We start from the raw sequence: 27,500 nt of genomic DNA, 5'->3' as shown, positions 1-27,500 counted from the left end.
TCAGAGTATATAATTAGTTTTGATAAAACGATTCAGAATACCAAAAGTGCAGAGAGGAAAGCTGGAGGTTTTTCTTTGCAGGAAGATATTCTATTTCTGTAATGGATCTGTTTGTAAACAGCCACCCAGCTGACCTCTGAAGTTATCCTGGGCACTAATTTTATTGAAAATATGATTCTAAGGTGATCTATCATATAATATTTCTAGTCTGATTTTAAATATAGTATGTATGATTTGCTGGAAACTAATTGATCCACTGTATTGTTCATTTATATTTTTTTATATGTTCTTGTACCCTCATAGTTTCTTGGAAGGGAAGGTGTTAGTTCAGAAAACCAAAACCAAATGACACAGCAAGTGTAGCTGAGGCAGGTGTTGTACAAAGTTTAAAGCTGTCTCTGTCAAATTCTTTCAGTGAGATCAGAACCTTTAAGAGTCACTACGGCTCTGCTCTTGGAGAAAATTTCCACGTGGGCCTAATTACAACAAGACTTTTGCTTTTCTGATGCGAGTAAATCATTGTGTTCTAATGGGTTGAGCCCCTTCACCCCCAACGTCATTTCATTTTTCCTTTTAAAACTCTGGTCTTCTGAGCTGATAAACCAATCCATTAACCCAATGAGCCAGCCAGGATGTCTGCCTGTTTTTTAAACTTTGAAAAATCATTTATTTTCAGAAGCCCAACGTTAGTGAAAAACATACCCACCAGCTTAGGCTATGGAGCAGCTCTTAATGCAAGCTTGCAGGTAAAAAATACTAAATTATTCTTTCTTTGCACACACTAATTATGTTCTTACATGTGACATATTTAATTTCCTATTATACTTTGGTATAGAGTTACCTATATTTACGTTTATGTGGACTTCATGGTCATTCTAAATAGTTGGGTATATCATCCAAGTAAGTTGTATTACCTAGCACTGCAAGAAGTACTAGTTCTTATTCATGCTACTTTTGATGTGAAGAAGCAAGAAGGACACCCTGTGGCAAAATCTGGAACACTCAGTTTTGCTGCGAATGTTAGATTGATAGAAGCTTTTGCAAATGCATGTGGATATGCATTAATATTTATCCAAGCTGTCATAAATGATTTCACATCATACTGTTGGGGAACATGGTGCTCATGGCAAAAACTTTAAAGTTTAATTATAATATATAATTTTTATGCAGAAGAGGCAAATGTCAGGACTTTTTTATTTTGAGTTAAGTTCTGGTCATTTTTTAACGTACAGCAGCTGCCTGCATTATAAAGGAGCCATACATTGTGTGGAAGGGCATAGGGGTTAAGTGTAATTCAAAGTCAAAAAATGATGTAAAACTAGAAAGTGCTATGAATATCGGAACACAGTTAATAATGGAAAATAATGAAACATATGTAAGAGAAATAGTAAACCAGAAACAGAGATGCTGTCATATTTAGAATGTGAAAATAATTGGAAAAGGCACAAAATCCTTCTGACCATCTCTACAACTACCCAAAATGAGCTGCTTTGTGTGTACATTCGAACATATATGAACATTTAGAAGTGGTTTGTATATGTATGGACTAATAATTTTATTTTTACTCTTCATTTTGCTAGGCTGCATTGGCAGAGAGTAGTTTACCATTGCTTAGTAACCCAGGATTGATAAATAACGCATCCAGTGGCTTACTGCAGGCAGTCCATGAAGACCTCAATGGTTCGCTGGATCACATTGACAGTAATGGAAATAGCAGTCCGGGCTGCTCTCCTCAGCCTCACATGTAAGTGCAGTTAGCATCCTTTCAAGAAAAAATGCCTTAGTCAAAGACACAATATTACTCAAAAGTGCTTTGAAACGTGGTAAGTGAAACATCTGGAACTATATGTTTGAAACTAAACATTTATATTAAGACATTTAAATAGATAAGTCTTCATTTACTTTGTAGTCTTTGTGGTCATTTTCACAGCCTGGTTTGTAAGGTGTAGTCAGAATGTTCGTGTTGGAATTAGTTGTAATTTTAACTATGAGTCTCTAAACCATTTATGAACTGTAGTGGAGATATTGCCCATTTATATAAACCGTAAAATGCAAAGTTTAACTGTTGCCCACAGTTTACATAGAAGCCAGTAAAGTGTAACTTTTTGCCTGTCGTATAAATCAGTGTAATTACATATTCAAGTTTAATTACTGGTGCGTCTGTATTGGCAAGGTTTATATGTTATATTTTATGCAAGACTACGATTCCTATTAATATTTAGCAGCTAACTATATCATTAATTACTCTAAAATCTTTCCCCTACCATCTTTTTAATGGAGCTGAGAGAGTGGAAGTATTAAAAATTGATGTATTGTGGATTTCAGAAATGTGTCTGAAGCTTTGGAAATGCCTGGCCTTAATCAGTGGTGTCAAACGTGGCAGTTTCTTGTTTACTAAATAGTAAAACATGTATCTTGGAGGTATTGTTTCCCAGGTTATTTATATAATAATTAGCAGTGTGATATCTAAGTAGACTTAGATTTACGTTTACTGTAGGATAATTTTTAATGTGTATGTACAATTATGGTCTCTCTTTTTCTGTGTTTCAAATAGCTGATCTGATTTGCCTTTTTTCATTCCATTTTCTCCGTCACAACTTTAATGTTCATTTTAATTTCTAGAGTGGGATATAGCAGTAACAGTAATTGAGACCAAACTCCCTTTTTACTTACGCTCTGGTGTGTGGAGAATCCATTTTGATCTGACTTTTTTTAGGGGAAATATTTTACCAAGTTTTTCTTCTCTTGTTTGGCATGTTAATATATCTATGATCACATAGAAATGTTTATTGTCATGCGTTTAATTGTTTTATTGCACATTTATTCTACTTGCCTTTGAAAATAATACACTGTGAACATTCATGTATTTTATCAGGTTCCAAACCATTACTTTTTCAAAATGGAAAAATTTGTCTTTTGGAAGTGTCTTTAGATGTATTAAATAATACAAAAGAAGTAATAAAACTTGAAGCAGAATGAACATGAATATATGCTCTTGAGAGTAACACTACTCTAAAACAAGTAAAGTGAGCAATCAGACAAAAGTTTTTATATCCCATGCTTTATGCTATCAACCATGCAGTGGGTAGCTTGAGGCCTTTTACTTTTAGCAGTTCTCCTGAGTATGCTAATGCTCTCTTCCTGTATAAAATGCCAAGACAATAAAACTTTAAAGAGCAAACAAGAGTTAGATCATGTGTGTTAAAAACAGCTACTTTACAGAAAAGAATGACACTTGCTATTAAAGTCGTTTTGTAAGTGTTTGGCAGATCTGTTTACATATCCTGTGTACTGTCTGCCATTCCGCTGGATAAACTGAGATATCTGTGCATATGATTATGTAGATATGGATACATTTACATCTGTGTTTATAGCTAAAATGCAACATATTGTAGCAATTCTTGCCTATAAAAAAAGGCAAATAACTTGAGTTACACCCTAACTTAAGATTCAGCCTTCCTCTCTCATTTCTATGACATGTCGTTTGTCAAAACTGGCACTTTCGGGACTTGCCATGGTGACTCTTTTGAAACTTATGACTACGTGTTGCTCAGTTCTTGTTAGATTGAAGCAACAGAATGTAAATGCACTGAAATACCACTGGAGAAAGAAGTTATGCTCATTCATCCCTTGCACCAAATGTAGTGCAAGGTTACTGGGCTTCTGTGAGACCATGAACTGTCAACCAAAAGGTACAGGCTATGACTAGATACCTGCTCACTTGTGAAATTTTTGCCTTTTTCTTGCCAAGGGAGCCAAGAATATAAAATGGGAATGAATGCTATCTGCAAGCAAAGTCAAGGAAAGGGAGAGGCTTGTGCAGGAGGAGGCAGAGGAGCAAGGAAGAAGAGAGGCCTCTTCCTTGCCTCCATGACCATGTTGACCAGGACCCCTCATTTTTGTTAGAGTAAAGAGGATTACTTAAGAAAATGAGAAAATAACGTAGGGAAAGCATGACAGCAGTAAAATAAGTAAGGAATATGGCAAACGGTGAAGAGGAATTTTAAATTTTACATTACCTACACAAATAACATAATCCCAGGGGGTTTTTTAATGAAAAATAGTTAATACACTGGAAAAAAATATATTTTACTTCCACAAGCATCCACTTACTTGTAGCTTCCTGAGCAGGTTCACCCAGAAAGTCTGGGTGTTTCTCCCCTAGAGAAGTGTTCTTGGGGTGGTCATAATTACTGCAGTCATCTATAAAGTAGGTGGCTCTGTTATTCTCCAAGTAGGTTAAACCTCCATCTCCTGATTCCCAGGAAAGCATACTAGCCATGACACCAGGAATATGCTGAGCAATTACATTGCCTGCCATCTTGAAGCTGGCACGCAGCCAGGAGTAATGGAGCATGGTATTAGGGAAAGAGGCAAGAGGTTGCGTGCAACTTAGATATCAGCGCATACAGTTGGGAAGGGGCAGAGTTTGGATTCTAGACAAGCTTCCAGGGAGATACATTTGCTTGGTGTTAGAGCATCAGCAGGAAATGCAAAGAGTCCCTGTGAGAGTGTCAAAGCCAAGCATCTCAGTTAGGCATTTGGTTGTTAGAACTGTACTGAATATTGTTTTATCAGATAAATATATGATAGCAGTACTTTCTTATTTTGGTATGTTTGTATAAATTTTTTTAGTATAAATTTATCTTTTTATAAGCATAATGAAAAGTGTGTGTGTACAGTAGTCAGTATTTCTGTGCTTTGAGCATGAGAATATTATCAGAGAAATTGTTTTCTGTTGTTGTAATACCTTTGCTACTCAGTGTCAGAAAGTGAGGAAATTATTCCAGTCTTTGGATTTGAACCTGGTACTTCACATCTGGTTTTCGAAACAGAGTAGTAAGAGCAGTTAAAGTCATCAACTTATCCATCTGTGGACAGGTATCTAACATAGGTGGGTGAATGAGCTTACTTAGAAAATAGACTCTGTTCATTGACTAGAGAAATACAGTAGATATATAACTTCAAGTACATGTGTAACATTTAAATGCTTGTTAAGTGCAGTGAGTCCTAGCCAGTGTATTTAGGGCAGAGGCACTTTAAAAGCTTTACAGTTTTTGCCTGGGGTAATGATATATAATCTGCTGCATTTCTTACACTTCTTGAACACTTAAAAATACTGCCTTAAGTTTTAGGTGATCAGTATAACCATGGCCTGGTACTTGGGATATCTCCTGTGTTAATTATTATGTAAAGCATCTGAAATTTTATGCTGCATGCCTCCCAGTTTCCATTCCCAGTCTGGTGGAAGATGGTAATTCCATGATCCAGCATGCAGCATATCACTAGTGGGATCTCAAATCTTAGGTTTACTTTCCATGTTTTAGCACTATTAAACCCAAGTTCTGTCTGTGATTGGTCTTCAAATCCAATTCCTGGTAGGCTGAAGTGGACACTAAGTGCTCCTTTAACATAAATCTTCACTGAGAAAATACATTACTTATTGTGGGTATATATGTTCTGTTCAAACAGTCAATGTCAGACAATTATATTTTAATCTAAATCAATACTTCAGGCTCTGTTTTCTTCCTTCATTTTTTGAACATGGACTACTTCTCTAAAATTAATGTGGGTTTTAGCTGATAAGCAGCAGGTTTCAAAGTGACAAGCATAACAGAAAGTATTGCAGAAAGTATTTTATATACAAAAATTCATTATTTATGTAGAACTAGGTGCTGCTCATCTTGTGTTAACAATTGTATATGGATTTAGTTAGAGGCTCCACACACCTTTGGGGTATAAATGCAGACTTCTGAAGTAAAAAAAAGAAGCCATAAGCATCCAAACTAGTGCAATTAAAGCTGCATGGTTGTGGGAAACTTTGGAAAAACTTTTATCATCCCTGAAGAAACAACAACATTGGACAAGACATGGAATGATACTTAGGGACAATAATGACAGCTCACACAGAATCACTAAGGTTGGAAAAGACCTGTAAGATCATCAATGCAACACCACCATGCCAACTAAACCATATCCCACAGTGCCACATCCACACATGGCGCAACTTGAGGCCATTTCCTCTTGTCCTGTCGCTAGTCACTTGGGAAAAGAGACCAACACCGACCTCTCCGCAGCCTCCTTTCAGGTAATTGTAGAGAGTGAGAAGGTCTCCCCTCAGCCTTCTCTTCTCCAGGCTAAACAACCCCAGTTCCCTCAGCAGCTCCTCATAAGACTTGTGCTCCAGACCCCTCACCAGCTTCGTCGCCCTTCTCTGGACACGCTCCAGAACCTCAATGTCCTTCTTGTAGTGAGGGGCCCAAAACTGAACACAGTATTCGAGGTGCAGCCTCACCAGCGCTGAGTACAGGGGCACGATCACCTCCCTACTCCTGCTGGCCACACTATTTCTGATACAGGCCAGGATGCCGTTGGCCTTCTTGGCCACCTGGGCACACTGGTGGCTCATATTCAGCCAGCTGTCAATCAACACCCCCAGGTCCTTTTCTGCGGGGCAGCTTTCCAGCCACTCGTCCCCAAGCCTGTAGTGTTGCATGGGGTTGTTGTGACCCAAGTGCAGGACCCGGCACTTGGCCTTGTTGAACCTCATACAATTGGCCTCGACCCATCAATCCAGCCTGTCCAGATCCCTCTGCAGAGCCTTCTTTTCCTTGAGCAGATCAACACACCTGTCCAACTTGGTGTCGTCTGCAAACTTGCTGAGGGTGCACTCAATCCCCTCATCCAGATCATTGATAAATATATTAAACAAGACCGGCCCCAAAACTGAGCCCTGGGGGACTCCGCTTGTGACCGGCCACCAACTGGATTTAACTCCATTCACCACAACCCTCTGGGCTCGGCCGTCCACCCAGTTTTTTTACCCTGCGAAGAGTGCACCTGTCTAAGCCACGAGTCGCCAGCTTCTCCAGAAGAATGCTATGGGAGACAGTGTCAAAGGCTTTGCTAAAGTCCAGGTAGACAACATCGACAGCCTTCCCCTCATCCACTAGGCAGGTCACCTGGTCATAGAAGGAGGTCAGGCTGGTTAAGCAGAACCTGCCTTTCATGAACCTGTGCTGGCTGGGCCTGATTCCTTGGTTGTCCTGCACGTGCCTTGTGAGCACCCTCAAGATGAACTTCTCCATAATCTTCCCCGGCACCGAGGTCAGGCTGACAGGCCTGTAGTTCCCCAGATCCTCCTTCCGGCCCTTCTTGTAGATGGGCGTCACGTTGGCAAGCCTCCAGTCGTCCGGGACCTCCCCTGCTAACCAGGACTGTTGATAAATGATGGAGAGCAGCTTGGCAAGCTCCTCCGCCTGCTCCCTCAGCACCCTTGGGTGGATGCCATCAGGCCCCATAGACTTGTGAGTGTCCAGGTGGCATAGCAGGTCGTTAACTGCTTCCTCCTGGATCATGGGGAGTCTATTTTGCTCTCCATCCTTGTCTTCCAGCTCAGGGTACTGAATACCCTGAGGATACCTGGTGTGGCTATTAAAGACTGAGGCAAAGAAGGCATTAAGTACCTCAGCCTTTTCCTCATCCTTGGTGACAATGTTCCCCCCAGCATCCAGTAAAGGATGGAGATTCTCCTTGGCAATGCCAGTTCATGCATTAGTGATAATACAACTTCTTTTTAACCTTCATGTCATAGCCAGTATACTGCTGAAGAGTTTTGGAGGGATCAGACTCTTGAAAATGTAACAGAGACAGGAAAAATAATAGCATGAAGTTGATTTCATTATGATCCTGATGTTCATTTAAGAATCTAAGTATATTGGCTCTCAAGGAACTGAAAGTCAGTTCTCGCTCTCAGGGATGGAATATCAGGGATGGAAATCAAGTTCAGCTGTTTTTCTGGTGTTTGTGCATCTGTACCAGATTGATCACACTTAAGAGATTATTGCAACTGCCATGGACCAGGTTGTTTTATCACCAGAACCCTTAGTGCATCTCTTGTCAACGTGTTCATATTTTGGCAAATGCATCATGCAAAATGCTATTTTACTTTTTCTATAAACTTGGGGGGAAAGGGTAAAATTTTAATCTGCAAAGCTGTTCATAGCAGTTGAGGAAACAAAAAGAAATTGGTCATCAGAAAACTCGGAAAACTGTAGACTGAGAAAATGTAGTTTCACCATAGGAAACAATGGGGTGGTTATGCCATTCTGTTAAAACTCACTGCAGCTCATTAAATAAGGAGTGGGAGGACTTAGCAAAGGAGATAGGGAAAGCAAATATCCTATTGGTGAGGTTTTGTGGAAGGAGGCTGTCGTTACGGTTTTCTCCCTGCTCATGCTGTATGAGAGTGTAGACTGAGGACAACGCAACTTATCCTGAGTCAGTTGACTTACGAAAATAGTCTAGTTCCTAACAGCAAATCCAGAATCCTGGAGATAATGGATGTCATACTAATTTCTAGAATTTTAATTGTTGATTGCTTTTTAATCAGTGAAAACCAAAAATTATTTTTTTAAGAGTCACTTCTTTTAAAAAGTGAATTCATATATTCTCATCTCATATATGACTCTCTGTGTTCAGCAATTGTAGTGCTGTACTCTGTAAGACAGGAATTGTTTGAAACCAAATGTCAAGACATGCATATAGCCCATGATCTTTAAAGCTGTTTCTAGAAGATGTTGTGTTAGGTTGTTGTGAGAAAGAATAATTTTTGTCCAAACAAACAAGAGTAAGAGTCAATCTGAGATTAATTAGAAAAATGAGCTTATCCAGTGTAGTCCTTCATCTTCAATTCTGTCTGTGAAAAGGTGAGTTCCAACCATCTGTGGTTTCAGTCACCTTTTCCTTTGTATTCTGCTGTCAATCCCAACCCTACTCCTTTACCTTTCCCACTCTTGCCCTGACTGGATCATTTCTCTCTGCAGTTCTATCTGCATAATCATCAAACTTGTTATTTTTTTTCAAACTTTTTTATCTTTAAATTTTATTCCCAGAGGCAAATATGATTATTCTGCTCTAAGATCATTTACTTTTGAGGTGCTTCAGTTTGAAAGCATTCCATTGTCAGGTCGTTCCCATATCTGATTATTCCAGTCCCCTACTGTTAAGCTTTCACACCACTTACAGTAGGTTACCTATCATTCCAGTTTTAATCCCTTTCATTCCCTTGTTTCTTTAACTTCATAATGTTCCAATCCCCTTTCTTTCCTTCTTTTTTTTTTTTTTTTTTTTGTTATCATTGCAGTGTCCCATTTCATGATCTCTTTGCATTTACCTTGGAGGCTTGTTCTGTTCTAGGAGACTGCTATGATCCAAGTCTCTTGTTCATTGTATAAGACTTGAGATAGTGCATAAGAAAATAAACTCTCGAAACACATCAATTAACAGGGATGTAACAAGCATTATTAAATAGGTGAGAAGCATGTAATTGAGCAGATGAATGTGGTAGCAATTGCAGTATTTCTGGGTATCCTTGTTCATCAAAAATGTTTCACCTAATCACATGATATTTTAATGCCTGTATAATTTAATTTCACACATTCATAAAACTAACTTAAGGAAGATAATGGGCAAAGAGACTTTGTGACAACAATTGATTTTTATTTTTATATGAAAAGAGAAACAGCTAGGAAACAGGATCTTAAAGGCTGAAGCTTTTGTCTGAGCATATTCCCATTGAAAGAAGCTCTATTGTGAGAATACGCAGTTAAATAATTTTGGCTTTGCCTAGCACTGCAAAGCATCGGAAAGTGACAGGTAAGTCCAACAATTCAACACCTTATCATACTATTTTCTTACCATTTTTTTTTTTTTTTGCCTTTACTGATTTTATGGATCATGTGACAATAAACTCTTTTGGGTTGTGACTGTACCTCCCTGCTTTCGTACAGAGCCACTCACGTGTGGGCAGTAATGGAAAAATAAGTCATGATGTTTTGATTAATAATATTTTTCAACCATTCCCATAACTTTTCACTTGGAGATTTTCCTAAATGTTTATATTCTCCTTTTTTTGTAATTTCTTTTGCATTATGTTTCTTTTCAGTCCATCTGTCCTCTACATTTTGCCTCTGTTCATCATTTTTCTTATCTTTCAAGACTGATATTCCAGTCCTTTATCATTTCCTCTTTAGCTTCTTAAATGTTACATGTCTTACTTTAGATCAGAATTTGCTGTTTCTTCTTTACATTATTCCAGCCCCAATTGTTGCACTTCTACAGTACATTCCCAATGCTCTTGACAAAAAGATGACTCCAGAGATAAAGTGCCTTCAGCTGAAAAGTGTCAGATCCCCATAGCATGGCTTGTAGAAGTTGGTAGGCTCCTGTGGGGTTTCACAGAATCTTTTTGGAAACTGTCTTGCTGAAAACTTTGTGGTACTGCTGTCATGAATTCTCAATGTATGGGCAAGGTATTTATGCTTTTCACATAACAGGTCTGTATAAGAAAAGGCAGCATCTTAAATATTGTTACAAATGTTAAAAATGTGTTTGAAGATGTGCAACTAAATCTCTCTGTGATGTGGTTGTGTAACTCTTAAATTTAGTTCATAGGAGATTACTGTCTTTGTACAACACAAAAGCTGCGACGATAGTGCCATTTACAGTGTACTTCTAAAACTGCACGTACAGTTATGAATTTTATCCACTTTTGATGATTGCATTTGGATTTTGAGTACTGTAATATTATATGCCAAAATTTTTGAAAGTGGACTCTCTAGATATTTTTTTGTAAATACACGTTTCCCAAATGTGCCTTTATTTTTACGTATCATGTAAACAGTTAAATAAAAGCATACCATTATATCCAATTGTTAATGTTTATACCAGTAGTTTAAATTATGATCCATAAATCCCAGCAAATATTCATTGAAAAATATAGGAAATTATGCTGAAGAAATGTTATTATTTGACTATTATTTAGTCTAGAATTTATAGAAAACTCTAGGCAGTTTACACATTTTAAAAGACTAAAAATTTCAATGCACTTTTTTTTTTTAAAGAGTTTATAAAAAGACTTCATCTCTGTGTGAAACCCCATGTGTAGGTCACATTAAAGTAATCAAATCTCAAGATGACTAAAGATGTGATTATACCTGGTAAAGTCCATATACAAAAGCAGTGTTCACAATCTTCTGGCAAAGTGCAGTTGGGAAAATGTGCTCTTGGCATCTGACAGCAGTCTATGATGTAGAACAGTGCTGGGAATGCGTATGTGTAGTACAGACCCTGATGTAGTCTCTGTTAGGGTTATAACTGCAGGTATTCCAGTGGTTTTCTCCAACTAAACAACAATATTAAATTTATAACTTAAATTAGGCTGAACAAATCCAGTAGTCTTCCTTCTTTACCTAGACTTACCAAGTTCATTTGTTCCACTGTACCCATTAATAGAGGTTTAATGATGTTGCAGAGCCTTTATATGATCACGGCTTCTCACTAAAACTTTTCAAAGACTTCCATAAGCTTCTGATTGAGATGGATAAGGGGAAATGTTGCTTTGATGCAGTATTATGCTGTGATAATAGTACTCAGGGTAATTAGGGACTTCCCCCAACTTGATTTTTATTTTTCTTTATGTTTCCCCTCCTTTTCTTCATTCCTTGCAAATTTGGCATTATCAGACATCACAGCTGAAAAATGTTCTCTGAACTTTTATCTCTTCCTGTTCTAAGAACACAGAAAATAACAGTCATGTTGTGGGCAAACATGTCATACAATTCCCCTTCCAAAATTATCAAAGTCCATCTCAAATTTGAAAGCCGTCGTGGAATTTCATTCCTTTGATGATTATAAGCCGTATTCCAATTTCCAGACTAAATATATTCCAATTTAGTTTCACTGATATATGTTCTAGCTTACATAGTCTCTCTTACTCTTCCTCTTTGTTTCTCAAATGTGTTCTAGAGACCAACTGTGAACTTTGAATCTTCATTTTGTTAGACCAAACAGGCTCTTTCTGATACAGCAGACTGTCCATTTTCCTCATCTTTCTAGTAGCCATTCCATAAAACTACTCAGTTTGGATTTATTTTCATGTGCAGAAGTTAACAGAGTTTTTTGAAGCATTCCAGACATAGTCATACATAATGTGTTTCCTCTTCCTCTCTGTTCTTATGGGGAAACCCCCCCATATTTTAGCTAAATTCAGCTAAACTGTTGTGGTTTATTCCTGTAGTGTGGTATTAGAGGATGGACTGGGGGCCCTGTTGTGGTAAGTGCTGTACAAAGGCAAAACAAAAAGGATTTTCAAATCTCTGCCCCAAACTCTTGCAGTCTTTAGGCAGTAACTGAATTGTTTAATTTTTGAAAAGCATCTTCAGATGTAGTTTGAATGGAAGCTGTGTATTACTTACACTACTGTCCTATGTGGAATAGCATCAGGCTTTGTTTAGAGAAGTGTTTGACACAATGGGAGTTGGCATTAGACTGCGCTATAGGTACATTAAACCAAAAGGTAAACCATGACTGGTAGCAATGAAATACCTTAAGATGTGCACCCATCAAGTAGTGCTCTGTTACTATGCATGCCCTTTTATTCGTGGCATCATGAAATAAATAATTATGCTTTTGTATCAATCTGGAGTTACTGGAATTACAATTTAAAACTTTTTTTTTTATTTTGTAGCTAGATATTTACAGATGTAGTAATGAACAATGTATTGCACTGTGTATATTTTATTCGGCTGGAATATACTGCCCTGTGAAGCAGAAGTCTGCGTTAAGCACAGGCCAAAGTATGCAGTTAAGAGGCAGGATATGTTAACCTAGGCTCTGTGATATCTCGGGTATCTCCTAATCAACTCAGTTTGCAGGCAGACTATATTTGTGTTTTCTTGCAGAGGCCATACAGATAAAACATTTTTCAGACATGTTGCCCTTTGCATCCATATCTTAAATCTGTAATAGCATAAAAATGGGAGGCGTGATTAGTATTCACATGTTGTTAGCAATTTGGTGAAATGTTCTGAGAAAAGTTAGAATAAGTTTGAAGTGTTACATGTAAGAACAATCATTGGTGTAAATATGAGGTGGTGATGGCTGGATACGCAGTCATTCTTAAGACTCTAGAAATTGTAGCAGGTCACCAACTGAATGTGTGCCAACAAAGCTATGTGGTTGTGAAAGCATACTTAACAGGAATGTTGTACGTAAAAGTAAGCTCTATCCTCCACCCAGTCCAGTCTTCTGACTGGCCTTTTCTGAAGATTGAGGAAGGACTAAAAATATTAGGTTTCTTGAGAAGAGAGAAACTGAGCGGGGAAATGATGACAGTCTTCAGAATGCTGTGCAGAGAAAACGGGAACGAACTTGTCCTTGTCCATAGGGAACGGGACAAGGAGTAATTGATTAGTATTGCAGCAAGAAGAGTTAGGACAGACACCAAAAAACCGAAAACCTTTCTGACTGTAGGATAATTAAGCACTGATACGTGTACCAGCACAGAGAGTCTGTGGAACTGCTGATACTGGAGGCTTCTAAGAGCAAATTAGAAGTGGTCAGAAGTGGTTTAGGTATAAATGATCCTACTTTGGGGTAGGGGAAGGGGATGCAGAGACTATATGATCTCTTCAGGTCCCTTCCAACCCTATTTTCTTCGATTCTTATGATAAATCTGGAAAAAGTAAGGTTTTTTCATGTATGAAAAGACACTCCATGTCTTACTAGAGGCTAAGTGAGATTGTACAAGTCCATTTACTTTGTAATCTGGAACAGCTGTCATAGCTAAATATCTTCAAGCACTCTTTAAGACTGAATGAACCTTGGCCTTACAGAAAAATACATAGTGAGCATAAGATTCAACTAATGTGAGAAATGTCAGCTAGGGCAGTACAGACAGTCCTACACAGGTTAGTTTGACCCATTTGTCCCTGCCGAGTGAGATGCTGCCATCAACTATTTGGCAAAAAACATATTGAAGGGCTGGCCTTTCTCCAGGCTTGTTCTAGCAGGCAAAGCTAGTCATCACTTCAAGTCCTAGCTCTTAAACATTGAAAAAATAAATAAAAGATCAATGCTCCAAGAAACTTAGCGTATGAAAAAGAAATATTTTGGTAGCATCCTGCTGAAAATTTTGAAACATACCTATCAAGCATACCTATCAATCAGCGTTTTCAGTGAAGACTGTTCCAGAAGAACACAATGTACCATGCCCAGGTGTAAGAGTTATTTAAGCCCTTGCTGCTGCCTTCAAACAAAATGGTTAGGTGCCACTGTGGAAAAATGTTGATGACTTGCTTATAAAATCTCGCAAAATGTGTGCTGGAAGTCTTAGTAAAAGGGTATTATTTTCAGCCTTTTTGTCCCACACTATCTATCTGATCAGGTATATGTTCTCCAAGATAGCAGAGTTTTATTGATGTAAAAGTTTTCAACAGAAATAGAAAAACAATTTTATATAGCCTCTATTTATACTAAGATGTATAAAAAATACACATAGTACAGTCCAAAATCTCCCTCAGCTTTTCCTGGATCACTGAATAGCTTTCCAGATTTTGCATAGAGAACATTTGCCTGCTCTAACCTGCAAATAACACTGAGGTATTTAGTTGTTGCTGCTAAGTTTCTGTGTAACGGGTACAATTTTTAAAACTTCCCAACCATTAGATACTACAGAGCATGCCAGATCCATAGCCTCTTTTCTTAAACTTTGTTGTTTTCAGGCTTGCTCTTTTTCAATACTTCTTCAACAACCCCCAAAATATTCAGACACTCAAATGTCTAGTACTTTTGTCATTTTCCTTTGAATTTTTACCTTAAAAACTTCTGTGCTCTTTCTCCCTAATCCTTTTCTTTGTTTAGCATGTTAACTTTTGACGTTTGAACTAGATGCAGTCGGCACTTTGAAAGACTTTAGAGGCCTGTGCCCTAAGCTAATTCCTAGTCAAGTTTCTACTTTTTGTGGTTCTATAACAGAGAAAATTCATTTATTTAGACAGCAAAGGGAGCAAGCCAATGTCAAGGATGGGAATTTTAGTAAGAGTCACTAGAATCAGAAAATCTATGTTAATGTCATCTTCTTAATCAGAACTTGATTCCTAAAAATTTTGATCCTGTAAGAAGGGCTAATTGTGCATGAGTTTTGAGCCTCATTTGATATTTAAAGAAAATATATTGTTAATATGTCAGTTTTCCAGAAAGATCCTTTCTTCATCTACAGTTCAAAGATTTCATCTGATTATTTTTGTAGTACGTATTACTAACATTCATAGCTGATAATATATCAATGCAGATAGAGTATCCCTGTTTATTGTCTTGGTATTTTCTGGCCGAGTTTAAAAAAAAAAAAAACAACCAAAACCCAAAACATGAAGATCTAGTCAACTTAATTATCAGTTTCATAATCTAAGAAGTTTCATTACCCATTTTTAATCAAAGACATCTCTTTTTTTTTTGGTTAAAGGGAAGTGAAATTGTCATGTGGGTCAATTTATTCTGTAGAAAATTCTCTATACAAAACTCATTTCTTTGTAGAAAGATAAAAAGAAAGGGAGGACATACTTGATTCTTGGGGGTTTTTTTATTCTTTTCAACATTTTTGAACTCGGACTCATTACTATAAAGCTGTAATTCTTCAAAACCTTGTTTTTGCATGTTTTTCATTCTGATTTGCCACCAATGTCCCTTTTCAAACTTTGCTTAGAATAGAAACTGCAAGGTTTAGCTGTCCCTAATTTAAAAGGAACCAGTTTGTATTTTGATGTGCTTGGGCAGGGTCAGACTGATAGGGCAAGGAAGTACCAAACACTATCTCCAGCCACTTTAGGAACAAATGCATTGGTGTATTTTGGAGCTAAGCAGCACAAAATCATCCCTGAGTTGGGAGGTGCTTATGGTATAGAAAGGAAAAAGGAGAGGTTTGCTTCTATTCTCCGTGAATTGATGGATGGCTTGGCTTCTGCGGTGTGAGGGTCAATATTTGTTAAAACATTTTCCTGTAAAGTAATGGCAGGTGGCATCTCTGAATTATTGAATACTTACATATTTTAATCCTATTAAAAATATTTAATAAATTAAGAAAACACAGCTCATTAGCTGTGTAACTTGCTGAGGATTTTAAAAACTTTTCTTTAGCAGGAGCTCTGTGTGTTTTTATGATTAGAAGAAATTAGTAGTGGGGTAACTGTAGTGACAAAATGATCATAAATATGCCATATTAAATTGGGTGACCCTTAAGTAGGGGTAAGGCGAAGTGTGAACATTTACTTTTTTCCTGTATTTTTATTTCCATATTTCTAGTATATCACTTTTACTCATATCTCCAAGCCACTACTCCTCTTGTGTTGACTTCAGTGGCAGCTAAATTAAATCAATTCAAAGTACTCTGATCATTTTTAATGTTTCCTCCTACAGATATGTTTACCATGCCATAGGTCATTTCTGTTGTTCTTTTCTGGATTCTGTTATATAGTCTTTGAGATGAGTGAGTAATAGCTAAAAGGTGGTCAAGTACATTGAACATACTAGTTGAAGTGAGGGCCTACCATAAATACATAAACATGTTTTATAATATTGTTATTGTCATTATGCTCTCCTAACTAGTCTAACGTACTGGTTTTTGACTTCTTAAGCAGAAGCACCATTGAAGGATTCATAATAACATATCTTTCCTAAGTGGTTACAGTAGATAGATGTATATGGGTAGTTTATTTTCTTTCTTTTATTTGTCAACAGTAAATTGATCTGCCATGGATTGTCAGCTTTGTTATTTTTTTCCAGCTAACTTTACATATGACTAATCTAAATATATTGTGTTGTTACCTCTGTTTATATCTTCTTCTGGGGTATTCATAATTATATTCAAAATAGAAGTCAAATGTAGGATCTTAGAGAATTGTCGCTGTTAACCTACCTCCATGTTGTGAAATAATCTTTTGTTCTTCCTTCATCCAAATAGTTTTATTACTGGCAAATCTTTACGTCTAATTTAAGTATGAGTTAGATTTTTGAAGTTTCTCACAGGAATTTGCAAATTTAAATACATCCATCGGATCTCCTTATTTCCTGTTGTATTACTCCTAGAAGCCTCGTAGGGCAAGTAAAAATAGTGGTCTTATATATACTTGTTATTCCACCTCATTTGTCTAGTAGAAATATACATGGTTCACTATGTGTATCACCTTTGGTTATTCGCCCTTCTCCCCAAGTGTTCTGTCAGATGCATTGCATATTTCACTTACATCTTCTGCTGTGAATAAACTTCACAAGTGAAATCTTGGCCCTAATGAAGTCAAGGGGAATTTTGCCATTGACTTAAATGAGATCTGGATTTCATCCCAGGAAACCATTTGTCTTCATGTCTTTGGCTTTCCCTCATTTCTTATTCTGCCTTCAGTCACTCCTAATCACTCCTAATCTCCATCTGATATTTCTTGTGACTTCTTACAGCCCCATTTCTCAAGTTTAGTTCATTAAAATCTTTTTTTCCAAATAAGTCAAGGACTTCTCCCAGATCTGAAATCTTTTTATTAGATCTTTGAAAATTTGTACAGTCTTAGTAGTCTACAACATTAGGAAAATTGCTAATGTTGAAATCTGGAACCTTTTTATCTGTGCAAATACAAGCAAAATATTTTCTGAGTTGTAGCAAGACTAATTGGGAATGCCCTGTTAACCAATAAGTTTATAAGTGATTTTTTTAACAGTTTTGGGGTTTTTTTCTCTGTTAATAAAAGTGTAATATCTTAATATTTTCTGCTATCTATATTTCTATATATTTCTATATATTTCTATATAAAATCCAAAAGATATAGATAAAATCACCTGTTTTTTCTTCTGGGATTTTTGGCATTAAACTACCTTCTTAATCCTTTGTACCTCCTTTTCAGACACCCTATACTGCTTGTGGCATATTCTTCTCTTTAAAATAGCACCATGTGTTACTTAGTTCAAATTTTCAGATAACAATAAGTATCTTCCTGCTGTCCCTCTCCCTTCTGATATTAGAGATACATACGCACTCAGAGCAGCTTTCTTCCGCCATGTTCATGCTAGATCTTCACATCCAATTAATAATTTTTCTTGCCTTTTACTCTGGTCTTCCTGTCCTGTTTAACATCTTTATTGATGTCTTGGAGGGTGGACGTCTTTCTCATCAGGTTTGCAGATGACATCGGATTAGGGGGAACAGTTGATATGCATAAGGGTAGGATAGCCATTCAGAGGACCTGTATGGGCTGAGGGACTGGGCCAAGAGGAACTTTATGAACTACCATGCCCTGCACCGAGGAAGGAAGATCCCCTTGCAATGATGCACACTAGGATGGCCCGGCTGGGGAGCTGCTGTGACAGAATCACAGAATCACTGCGGTTGAAAAAGACCTGTAAGATCATCAAGTCCAACCATCAAACACCACCACTATGCCCACTAAACCATGTCCCGCAATGCCATGTCCACACATTCCTTGAACACCTCCAGTGAGGGTGACTCCACCACTTCCCTGGGCAGCCTGTTCCAGTGTTTCACCACTCTCTCCGTAAAGAAATTTTTCCTAATATCCAGTCTGAATCTCCCCTGGCGCAACTTGAGGCCATTTCCTCTTGTCCTGTCGCTAGTCACTGGGGAGAAGAGACCAACACCCAACTCTCTGCAACCCCCCTTCAGGCAGTTGTAGAGAGTGAGAAGGTCTCCCCTCAGCCTCCTCTTCTCCAGGCTGAACAACCCCAGCTCCCTCAGCCGCTCCTCATAAGACTTGTGCTCCAGACCCCTCACCAGCTTCGTCGCCCTTCTCTGGACACGCTCCAGCACCTCAATGTCTTTCTTGGAGTGAGGGACCCAAAACTGAACACAGGATTCGAGGTGCGGCCTCACCAGCGCCGAGTACAGGGGCACGATCACCTCCCTACTCCTGCTGGCCACACTGTTTCTGATACAAGCCAGGATGCCATTGGCCTTCTTGGCCACCTGGGCACACTGCTGGCTCATATTCAGCCGGCTGTCAATCAACACCCCCAGGTCCTTTTCTGCGGGGCAGCTTTCCAGCCCCTCGTCCCCAAGCCTGTGGTGTTGCATGGGGTTGTTGTGACCCAAGTGCAGGACCCGGCACTTGGCCTTGTTGAACCTCATACAATTGGCCTCGACCCATCGATCCAGCCTGTCCAGATCCCTCTGCAGAGCCTTCCTAATGAGCCTTCTTTGCTGAGAAGGCCCTGGGGGTATTGGTAGAGAGCAAGCTGAACATGAGCCTGCAGGGTGCCCTGGCAGCTGAGGTAGTCAGTAGTGTCCTGGGCTGTATTAAGTGCAGCAGAGGGCCAAGAGACTGAGGGAAATTTTTATCCCTCCCTTCTCAGCACACTTTAGACCACACCTGGAATATTGTGTCCAGTTTTGGCACCTCAAATATGAAAAATACAGCAGTAAACTGGATTGAGTTCAGCAAAAGGCCATCAAGATGATCGGAAGCAGAAGCAATTGCCCTGTGAGGAGAGGCTGAGGGAGCTGAGCTTGATCAACCTGGAGAAGAGGTGGCTTTGGGGGGACCTGACCCTCAGTACCTACAGGGAGATTAGCAAGAAGGTGGGGCCAGGCTCTTCACTGTGGTGGTAGACTGAGAGGGCATGAGTTAAAATGAGAGATTCAGACTGGGTATAAAGAGAACTATTTCCTCATGAGGACAGTCAGGCAGTGAGTGGGCAGTGCTAAGGAAGTTGTGTAGTCTGCATCCTTGGAGGTTTTCAAGACCCAGCTGCGTAAAACCCTGAGCAACCTGGTCTGAACTTGTAGCTGTGCCTTCTTTGGGCAGGAGGTTGACCTAGAGATCTCCTGAGGCCCCTCTGACCTGAATTATCCTGTGATCCTAGAGTATGTTTCCATAAAGACAAAACAATGAGAGAGTGAACAGAAGCAACCAAGCTCAAGGAGAAAGATGCTCTGGATTTTGTTTTACAGATACCAGCGAAGTCATATCACGTGCTCACTAAAGGGATGGATCTTACAAATAGCAACAACTGAGTTTACATCTTTTTAAGATATCACAAAAGAAAAACTGTGTTTGCAAGACCAGTTTTGTGCAGTTGGTAATGATGGGGTTTGTGCTTTATTTTTTTCACAGAGGGACTCACTTACCTTTTATCTTAAAATAATTGAAGGGAAGGCATGAAGAACGCTACCTTCTTTTACAGTGACTGATAAAATTATATCAAGGCCTATTATAAATAGGAAAGCAAGTCTCTAGTCTTGGAGGTTGTAAAAGCAATAATAGACTTACACAAACTCATTCTTACTTGCTCCTACACCTTACTAGATGCGCCAGAGGCACTTTGTGACCATTGATCATTAATTCCATCTTACGCCATCTCCTCTAGTGATGAACTAAAGACGACAACTTTTAGTAGCCTAATTAATTACTGCAGTACACTCTTATCTCCTGTCAGAGTCCGCAGCAGTGCTTGCCAGCTAGGGCTGTTGCCTCTGCTTTCCATCACCAAGTCGCGCAACTCCCAGCTCCACCACGATAGACTTGAAATCCTTAGTGATGGATAAGATGACAGACGTGAGAAAAAGTGTATTTTGAAGGTATTTTTTGTGCTTCAGTGTTGCATTTGAGAGAAGAAAAGGTTGCTACTTCCCTAAATTTGAAAGTGGCAGGTTCGCAAAGCACCTCCAGAAACACTCCCATTGAGGAGCAGTGCTGCTACAGGCATCACATTTCCAGTCTTCTTCCACCAGGATGTTGTATCTTCACCCCCTCCTTAGTGAAATGAGGTAGTGCACCCTCAGCTGCCTGACAAGGATATGTGACAATAGGACCTTCCTTCCTTTCTTGCTTAAAGCTAGAGATTTGCATATAGGCATTATTTTATCTAGAAATAATAGCACTTCTTCTGCTTTTCAGTATATGTGATAAATACATGGGGGAAGTGATTCCTGATGTTCAAGGAAAAATAATAATGGATTCTGTGACAGTTGTAGCATTACTGATTTTGTATTTAGTTACTTATCTAATAAGCTTTTTTCCCTTTCTCAATATTTGGATTAGTATCTCCCTAAAGGGCTGTACACATTCATGTCAATAAACAGTTCACTTCTACTTAAGAAAAATAATAAACTTTTTATAATAGCATGAAATTGTAAAGAGACAAAGTAATAGAATTAGATATATTGAAAATACTATAGGATTTGAGGATTTGTCTCCCTTTGCCTACCAAGGCATAAATATAAAAATTCTAGATCTGGAACAGTGGAGTGGAAAGGAGAACTTTTCTTTTTAAACTGCTATAGAAGATCCTATAGACCTAGAGCTGTACTGGCAAGATGAGATACAGTTCTTCCTGAGGAAATACTAGTCCAGTTCTACTACAAAAAAAAAAAGGAAAGAAAACCAACAAACGAACAGGTCAGTTACTACGTCTATAATATAGTGATTATCATTTTACGAAATAGTATTTGGTGAAAAATATTTTTATAGAAAAGTCTAATGAAAGACACAGCTTTAAAACTGCTAGGTCAGACAGAAATAAAAGTTGTAAATAATGTGTTTCAACAGGTTAAACTAGGAAAATACTTTATATAATGTTAGATGTTAACACAGAAAAGTCTTTAGAAAGCCAAGATGCTTCAGATAAAAATAAAGATTAAACATGTTCTTCAAATACTAGAATATAGACATGTACAGAAAGAATTAGTTTGGCCACAGTATTCTTTGTGCTTCAGTAGCTTACCTTGTTGACTTGGACACAAAACTTTTTCAGACTTACACAGTTTGAAGAAATCTGTAGCTGTGGATCTTTTTAATATCTTCTCCCAAAGTACACACGGAACACCCTGTGTAGCTGAAGCAAAATTGCACTTGTTGTTCAGGATGCCTACAGCATAAAAGAATTGAGGGCAGTGTGGGTAATAAGTAAAAATGTAAATAAAAATTGCAGGTGTCTAACGTAAAAAGTTACACTGGAAATGTGGAGTTCTATAAAAGGTATTGTGCATCACAAATACAACATGTTCTGGTTTGTTCTTTTCATATACTGAAGCATAGTCAGTGTAACGGAAGTAAAGATAGTGGAGAAATAGTACAGTTGGAAAAGTATCTGCAGACTAACCGATTTGTTTTAAAGATGTAATATTTGCGGGCTTAAGGCTGTCTACAGAATTGTGGGGAAGAATGGCTCAAACTGTACATCATTTGGTTGGGAAATGGTTAAAGTTCTTTGGGAGCTACCTAATTTTTTTTGTTTTAACTTTTAAAAATCTTTATTACTTTAACAGGCAGCCAAATCTTAAAAGAAATGATCAACATAGGTTGTCATACCACATATGGCTTAGAAATTGTTCAGTCCCAAAGATTCCCTTGGGAAAACTTCCTTCAGCTGAGTTCCAGAAAATTTGTCATCTTTATATACTTCTACATGAAGTCACTAGGAAAGCTAGTGAGTCAACAGTATAAAAATTAGTCTCATAGAAAATAAGCCTGGGAGGGACTTCAAGACATGATCTAATTTATTGCCCTTTGTGCCATTGAATACCAAAGAAAGAAACTCCCTAGTGTTACTAGGTGCCTAAGTCACCATAGCAATACAAAATACTTTCAGCTGCAACCCAGCAAAAAAATCACCCTTTCATGATTTTAGACTGATTATTGCAGCCCCTACGTGGAATAAAAATGCACTGAAAGATCTTAAAAAATTACATGACTTGCTGCAGACCGTGTGCTTGGTTACAAAGCTCACAGTAAGCACATTGACCTAGGCAGCTTTTCTCTCTCAACATCTACCACCTCTTCAATACAAAGCCAAGAGCAAAGACTTTTCAGTGCCAGTCATTACATTGACTTAACTGTCTGAGAGACTGCATCTCTCTTGATCATGATGTCTCACAGCACTTTCCCTTAAATGATTTTGGCAGAACGTTAAAGATTATGGGTGGATATGGGCAACAATGTTTAGAGGACCCAGATCTAAACTGTGGAATTTGTTCCACTGGGGATCCTGGAGGGGTTGTGGCTCTTCCCCAGTGGCTTTCAGAATTAAACACTGGACCCCTTGCATTTTATTTTTTCTTTTTCTTTTTTATGTATATAAGAAATGAACGGATTCTTTTTTTCCTTCCATAGAACTGGATGAAAGAAATAAAGGGAAACTTAAATTGTTAAATCTCTGTTTTGGAAGAAGGGAAGTGCTCAGGGTCTCTGTAGTAACTCAGGGCTAACGGTTTTAAAAGGCATTGTCCGACTTCATATTTATTCCAAAGAAAAGTTTGATTTTCTATTCAAAGCCTGGAATGAGCACTATTTCTACTAACCAAATCCAAACCTTGTTTACTGTAATTATTTATATTTTGTTGTCCTGCATTCTCACTGCTGTTTTGCTGGATTTGGCATCCCCTTACATTAAAGCTGATGTGACATGAAACCTCTGTAGAAAACACCCTATCCATAATTGAGAATATTGTATCAAGTATCTCTTCTCCTTGTTGACACCGGCTCAACTCAATTTAATTAAGAAATCATGTACTTGGTTATAGGATCTGGTTGTTTTCTCGTCGGCAACAGCATACGTTCTAATGTTTAAAAGTTGAATGTAACATTTGTTTTGTTGCTGTTGCCTAGATTTTAGCAGGATTTTAGTAGCTATTATACTAAACAAGCTTTCCCAAGGCAGGATCAGACTAATCTTACGCAAAACTCAAAAAACAAGTTCACCTTGTATCAGATGAATTATTGTAGGCTTTGGGAATTTGGTTTTATCTCTAAATATTTGGAAGTTACTTTATACATTCCTTCCTGGCATATATTTATCCCTCAGCTGCCTGTCCTGTTATCTTTCTTTTTCCTTTGAAGCCTCAAAGCTCTTCTCCAGCAGCCTACAGTCTTCATGAGGCCACTGTAAGTGTCCAGCAACTGTTACCTGTCTCCTGGCACCTGGCAGTTGTTCCAGTTAAATGTTATAAAGGATGATGTCTTTAAGGATATAGTATACATCTGAAAACAGGAGAATGTGGAGTTGTAGTTTGCCAGGTGCAGGAATGAGAGAAAAATCTCCATGTAAAGCACGTGGAAGAGTGAATATTTGACGCAGCCACAGAGACAGAGGAACTTTGTGTTCTGTGATCTGTGAGCAAGGAAGAAGTAATGTATTGAGGTGAGCAGGCAGCTTTGCAAGTTATTAGAATCCTCTTATATTACAAAGGTCTGTCACAGAGAATTTAATTGTGAAAGTGCTGGGGGTACAAGAAAAAGTTGCTTTTATAACAGTAGATCCACCAATTGTAAAGAAGGTGATACATGGAAATGAGTATGTTCATTTGTTTATGTCTTTACCAAGAAGTTTTTTGAAATAATTTAGCATTGCCATATTTTATTTTTGCTGCTGCTGCAAGCATCTCCTCACCTCCTGTTACACTGCATAGTTAGTCCTGAGCTCAGGTAGTGCTGGCAAACTACATCTCTCGTTCAGCGGGAGACAGCCATTTTGATGAGGACGTTTGAACATGATGTAGTAATAATACTTGCTAAGAGATGCCTTCATCATCCCTTTATTATACCAAAGAACTAGCAGTGACTAAATTCACTTCTCACAGATGGGTGTCTAACCTCTTCAGAAAGGCCCCCAATGATGGGGACTCCAAGGGTCCCCAGGCAACCTGATCCAGTGCTTCACTGTCTACTAATTTTTAACTCCAGTATCTGACCTGTTGCTCTTTCTATAACATAAGACATCCTTCTTTCAGCCTTTCTTCATATAACAGTTTTTTCTAAACCTCTACCTGGATTTTTTCAAGTTGCCACATATCTGAATTCTCATCATCTTCACCAGTGTGCTTGCCTTACCTCCCTGTTTTGTTGATATCTGTGAAGTTAATAACCATGCTCTCTATTCTATCTTCTATGTCATTAATAAAAAATACTGACTAGTTCTGAACCCAGGATTGGTCCATCAAGGAACCATACTAATCTTCGTTAAAATACAGATTCCAGTTATGTAGTAGATAAAGTCTTGATTGGAAGTCAGAAATCACTAAGCTATGGCCTATTGTTAGGGTTCATTTGAGTAGCATGGTTATTAATAAAAAGACATGGCATATATACATATTTCTTCAGAATTTATGTTTAAATACTCAGCACTTCACATGGGAATTTGTCCTTAGTACACTGCTCTCATCATACAACAAAAAGGTAGTGTCGAATTTTGCAAATAAATACATTTAAATTTATATCTATCTATTGAAACATACACACATACATATTTTCATATTATTTACATACAAATACCAGTCTCAATATTTTGCTTTCTATGTACAATAAATATCTTGGGATATATCATACTATACTGAAAGTCTTCAAGATAAGAACCTATTGAGTAGTTTAAAAGATGGGTGTTCAAATCTTCTTTTGCTTATGGAAAAGAAAAAAAAAAGGTTTTTGGTTTTCAAATATATTTTGTATAGTTGCTTCCTCCTCAGAACATACATAAAATACTATAAATGTAAGATCCTTTACATCTGTAACCAACATGGCTCAACTTTGCCTTTCAACCTTTGATTTCGAAACACAAACTCTAGAGTTGAGAGAAATGTTAGTTTCAAGAGCCTGTGTGTTATTCCTTGTGCTTACACTTCCAGAAAGAGGTGTTTGTATGGCAGTGTCTTCTACGAGCTGTACTCTTAAGCTGCTGGCAGAAAAGCCTATGAAATTTATTTTTTGCGTGGACAACTGAACTGCTAGATTTTGGTCTTGATTTACTGTTGATCTGGAAGAAAGTGTAGTTGACAAAAATGAAAGTTTTCGATCCTTGATTAGTCTTCTAAGCTATTAATTCTTTCACAGATTAGTCATCAAAATAATCTTTGAACTGTCCTTGCAAAAAAGAGGTCCTCAATACTAAAAAATTACAACACGAGAGGAACTAGTATCCTAATGTGTAGTGCATTTTTGATGGATATTTCTTGTTATCTCTCTGTTTGTACAGTGGCTGCACTCCAACCACAAAAATGTAATAAAAACAACCTGGGCAACACCCTTAAAGGAACTGAACTCATTTGGTAAAAAATAAAAGTTCTGTAGTCAGAATTTTTTAAGCGTGGAAAGGAAAGCATAGCAATGAATCATAGAACGACATTTAAAGATCATCTAGTTCCAACTCCCCTGCTGTTGGCAGGGATATCCTTCATTAGATCAGATTGCTGAAAGATCCATCCAATCTGACTTTGAACACTTCCAATGATGGGGCATCCACAACTTCGGGGACCTATTTCAGTGTTTCACCACCCTTGTAAAAAGATTTCTTCCTTATGTTCGATCTAAACCTACCCTCCTCAAGTTTAAAAACATTGCCCCTTTTTCTGTCGTTACAGGCCTTGGTAAATGTCTCCATCTTTCTTATAAGCTCCCTTTAATTATTGAAAGGCTGCAATAAGGTCTTCCCAGAGACTTCCCTTCTCCAGGCTGAACAACCCCAACTCTCTCAACCTTTCTTCGTAGAAAAGTTGTTGCAGCCCTCTGACCATTTTTGTGGCCCTTCTCTGGACCTGCGCTAACAGGTCTATGTCTGTCTTGTACTGGAGACCCCAGAGCTGGATGCAATACTCCAGGTAGGATCTCATGAGAGCAGAGTAGAGGGAAAGAATCACCTCCCTCAACCTGCTGCCCACGCTTCTTTTGATGCAGCCCAGGATACCACTGGTTTTCTGGGTGGCAACTGCACATTGTCTGCTCATGTCCAGTCTTTTATCCACCATTATCCCCAGGTCCTTCTTCGCAGGGCTACTCTCAATCCCTTCATCCCCCAGTCTGTATTGATATTGGGGATTGCCCTGACCCAGGTGCAGGACCTTGTGCTTGGCCTTATTGAACTTCATAAGGTTCATGTGGGTCTACTCCTCAAGCCCGCCAAGGTCCCTCTGGAAAGCCTCCCTTCCCTCCAGCGAATCAACCGGACCACTCAGCTTGGTGTCATCTGCAAACTTGCTGAGGGTGCACTCAATCCCACTGGCTATGTCATTGATGAAGATATTAAATAGTATTGGTCCCAGTACAGACCCTTGAGGGCCATCACGGATGAAGGAATATGCTAGGTATACTGCTGCACAAAATGCAATTTTTTCGGAGCAACATAGGTGACAGAATATTGTAATATTAGTGTTACAGCATCTGGAAGTGATTAATATGGCATTGTATCATGATTAAAAACGTTGAAGACTTCCATCAAAAATGTAGTCACTTACAATTCTGAAGAAAATATCTGAGATTTGAAGCTTAAATGGAGTTCAGAAGTTCTCTTCAACACTTACAAATGTTTGAAAAAAGATACTGAGTAAAAAACCTAACCTTATCAAAGGTCCCTTAAATCTCAAGGCACACAATTACTTGTATGGCCTTAAAAAGGGATGAATGGGTTTTCTCCCCCTTTCAGAAGACACCATTCAAATGTTTTTCAGGGATAAAAGTAATTTCTAAATTACCTCACATTCCTTTGCAACGTATCTCCCAAACAAATATGAACAAATATAGTTAAATTTAGATGGAGAATGAAGCACCTTGTTGCCTGTGGGTCCTAACAGTTGTATTCAAATTCAGTAAAGTCTACACTGAGGTAGATACTGCATGGCCTCAGCTCTCCCTGGGGTATTCCAAACCTCAGGTGTCTGCTAGAAACATTGCAACACC

General features: G+C 38.3%; 1 protein-coding gene across 5 annotated transcripts in view; it reads left to right on the top strand.

The window, feature by feature from the left end:
* Positions 1-27,500, top strand: part of FOXP2 (forkhead box P2) — a 444,251-nt gene that overhangs the window by 412,291 nt on the left and 4,460 nt on the right. For all 5 annotated transcript variants that reach the window (XM_059816366.1, XM_059816368.1, XM_059816367.1 and 2 more), the window contains 2 exons: positions 677-746; positions 1,581-1,744. In XM_059816366.1, the coding sequence (XP_059672349.1) occupies positions 677-746; positions 1,581-1,744 (234 nt within the window). The remainder of the gene's footprint in view (positions 1-676; positions 747-1,580; positions 1,745-27,500) is intronic.

The sequence above is a fragment of the Gavia stellata genome, chromosome 4, assembly GCF_030936135.1.
Source record: "Gavia stellata isolate bGavSte3 chromosome 4, bGavSte3.hap2, whole genome shotgun sequence".
Taxonomy (NCBI): Eukaryota; Metazoa; Chordata; class Aves; order Gaviiformes; family Gaviidae; genus Gavia; species Gavia stellata.
The sequence above is the reverse complement of the archived record's forward strand: the minus strand, read 5'-3'. Positions and strand labels throughout refer to the sequence as shown.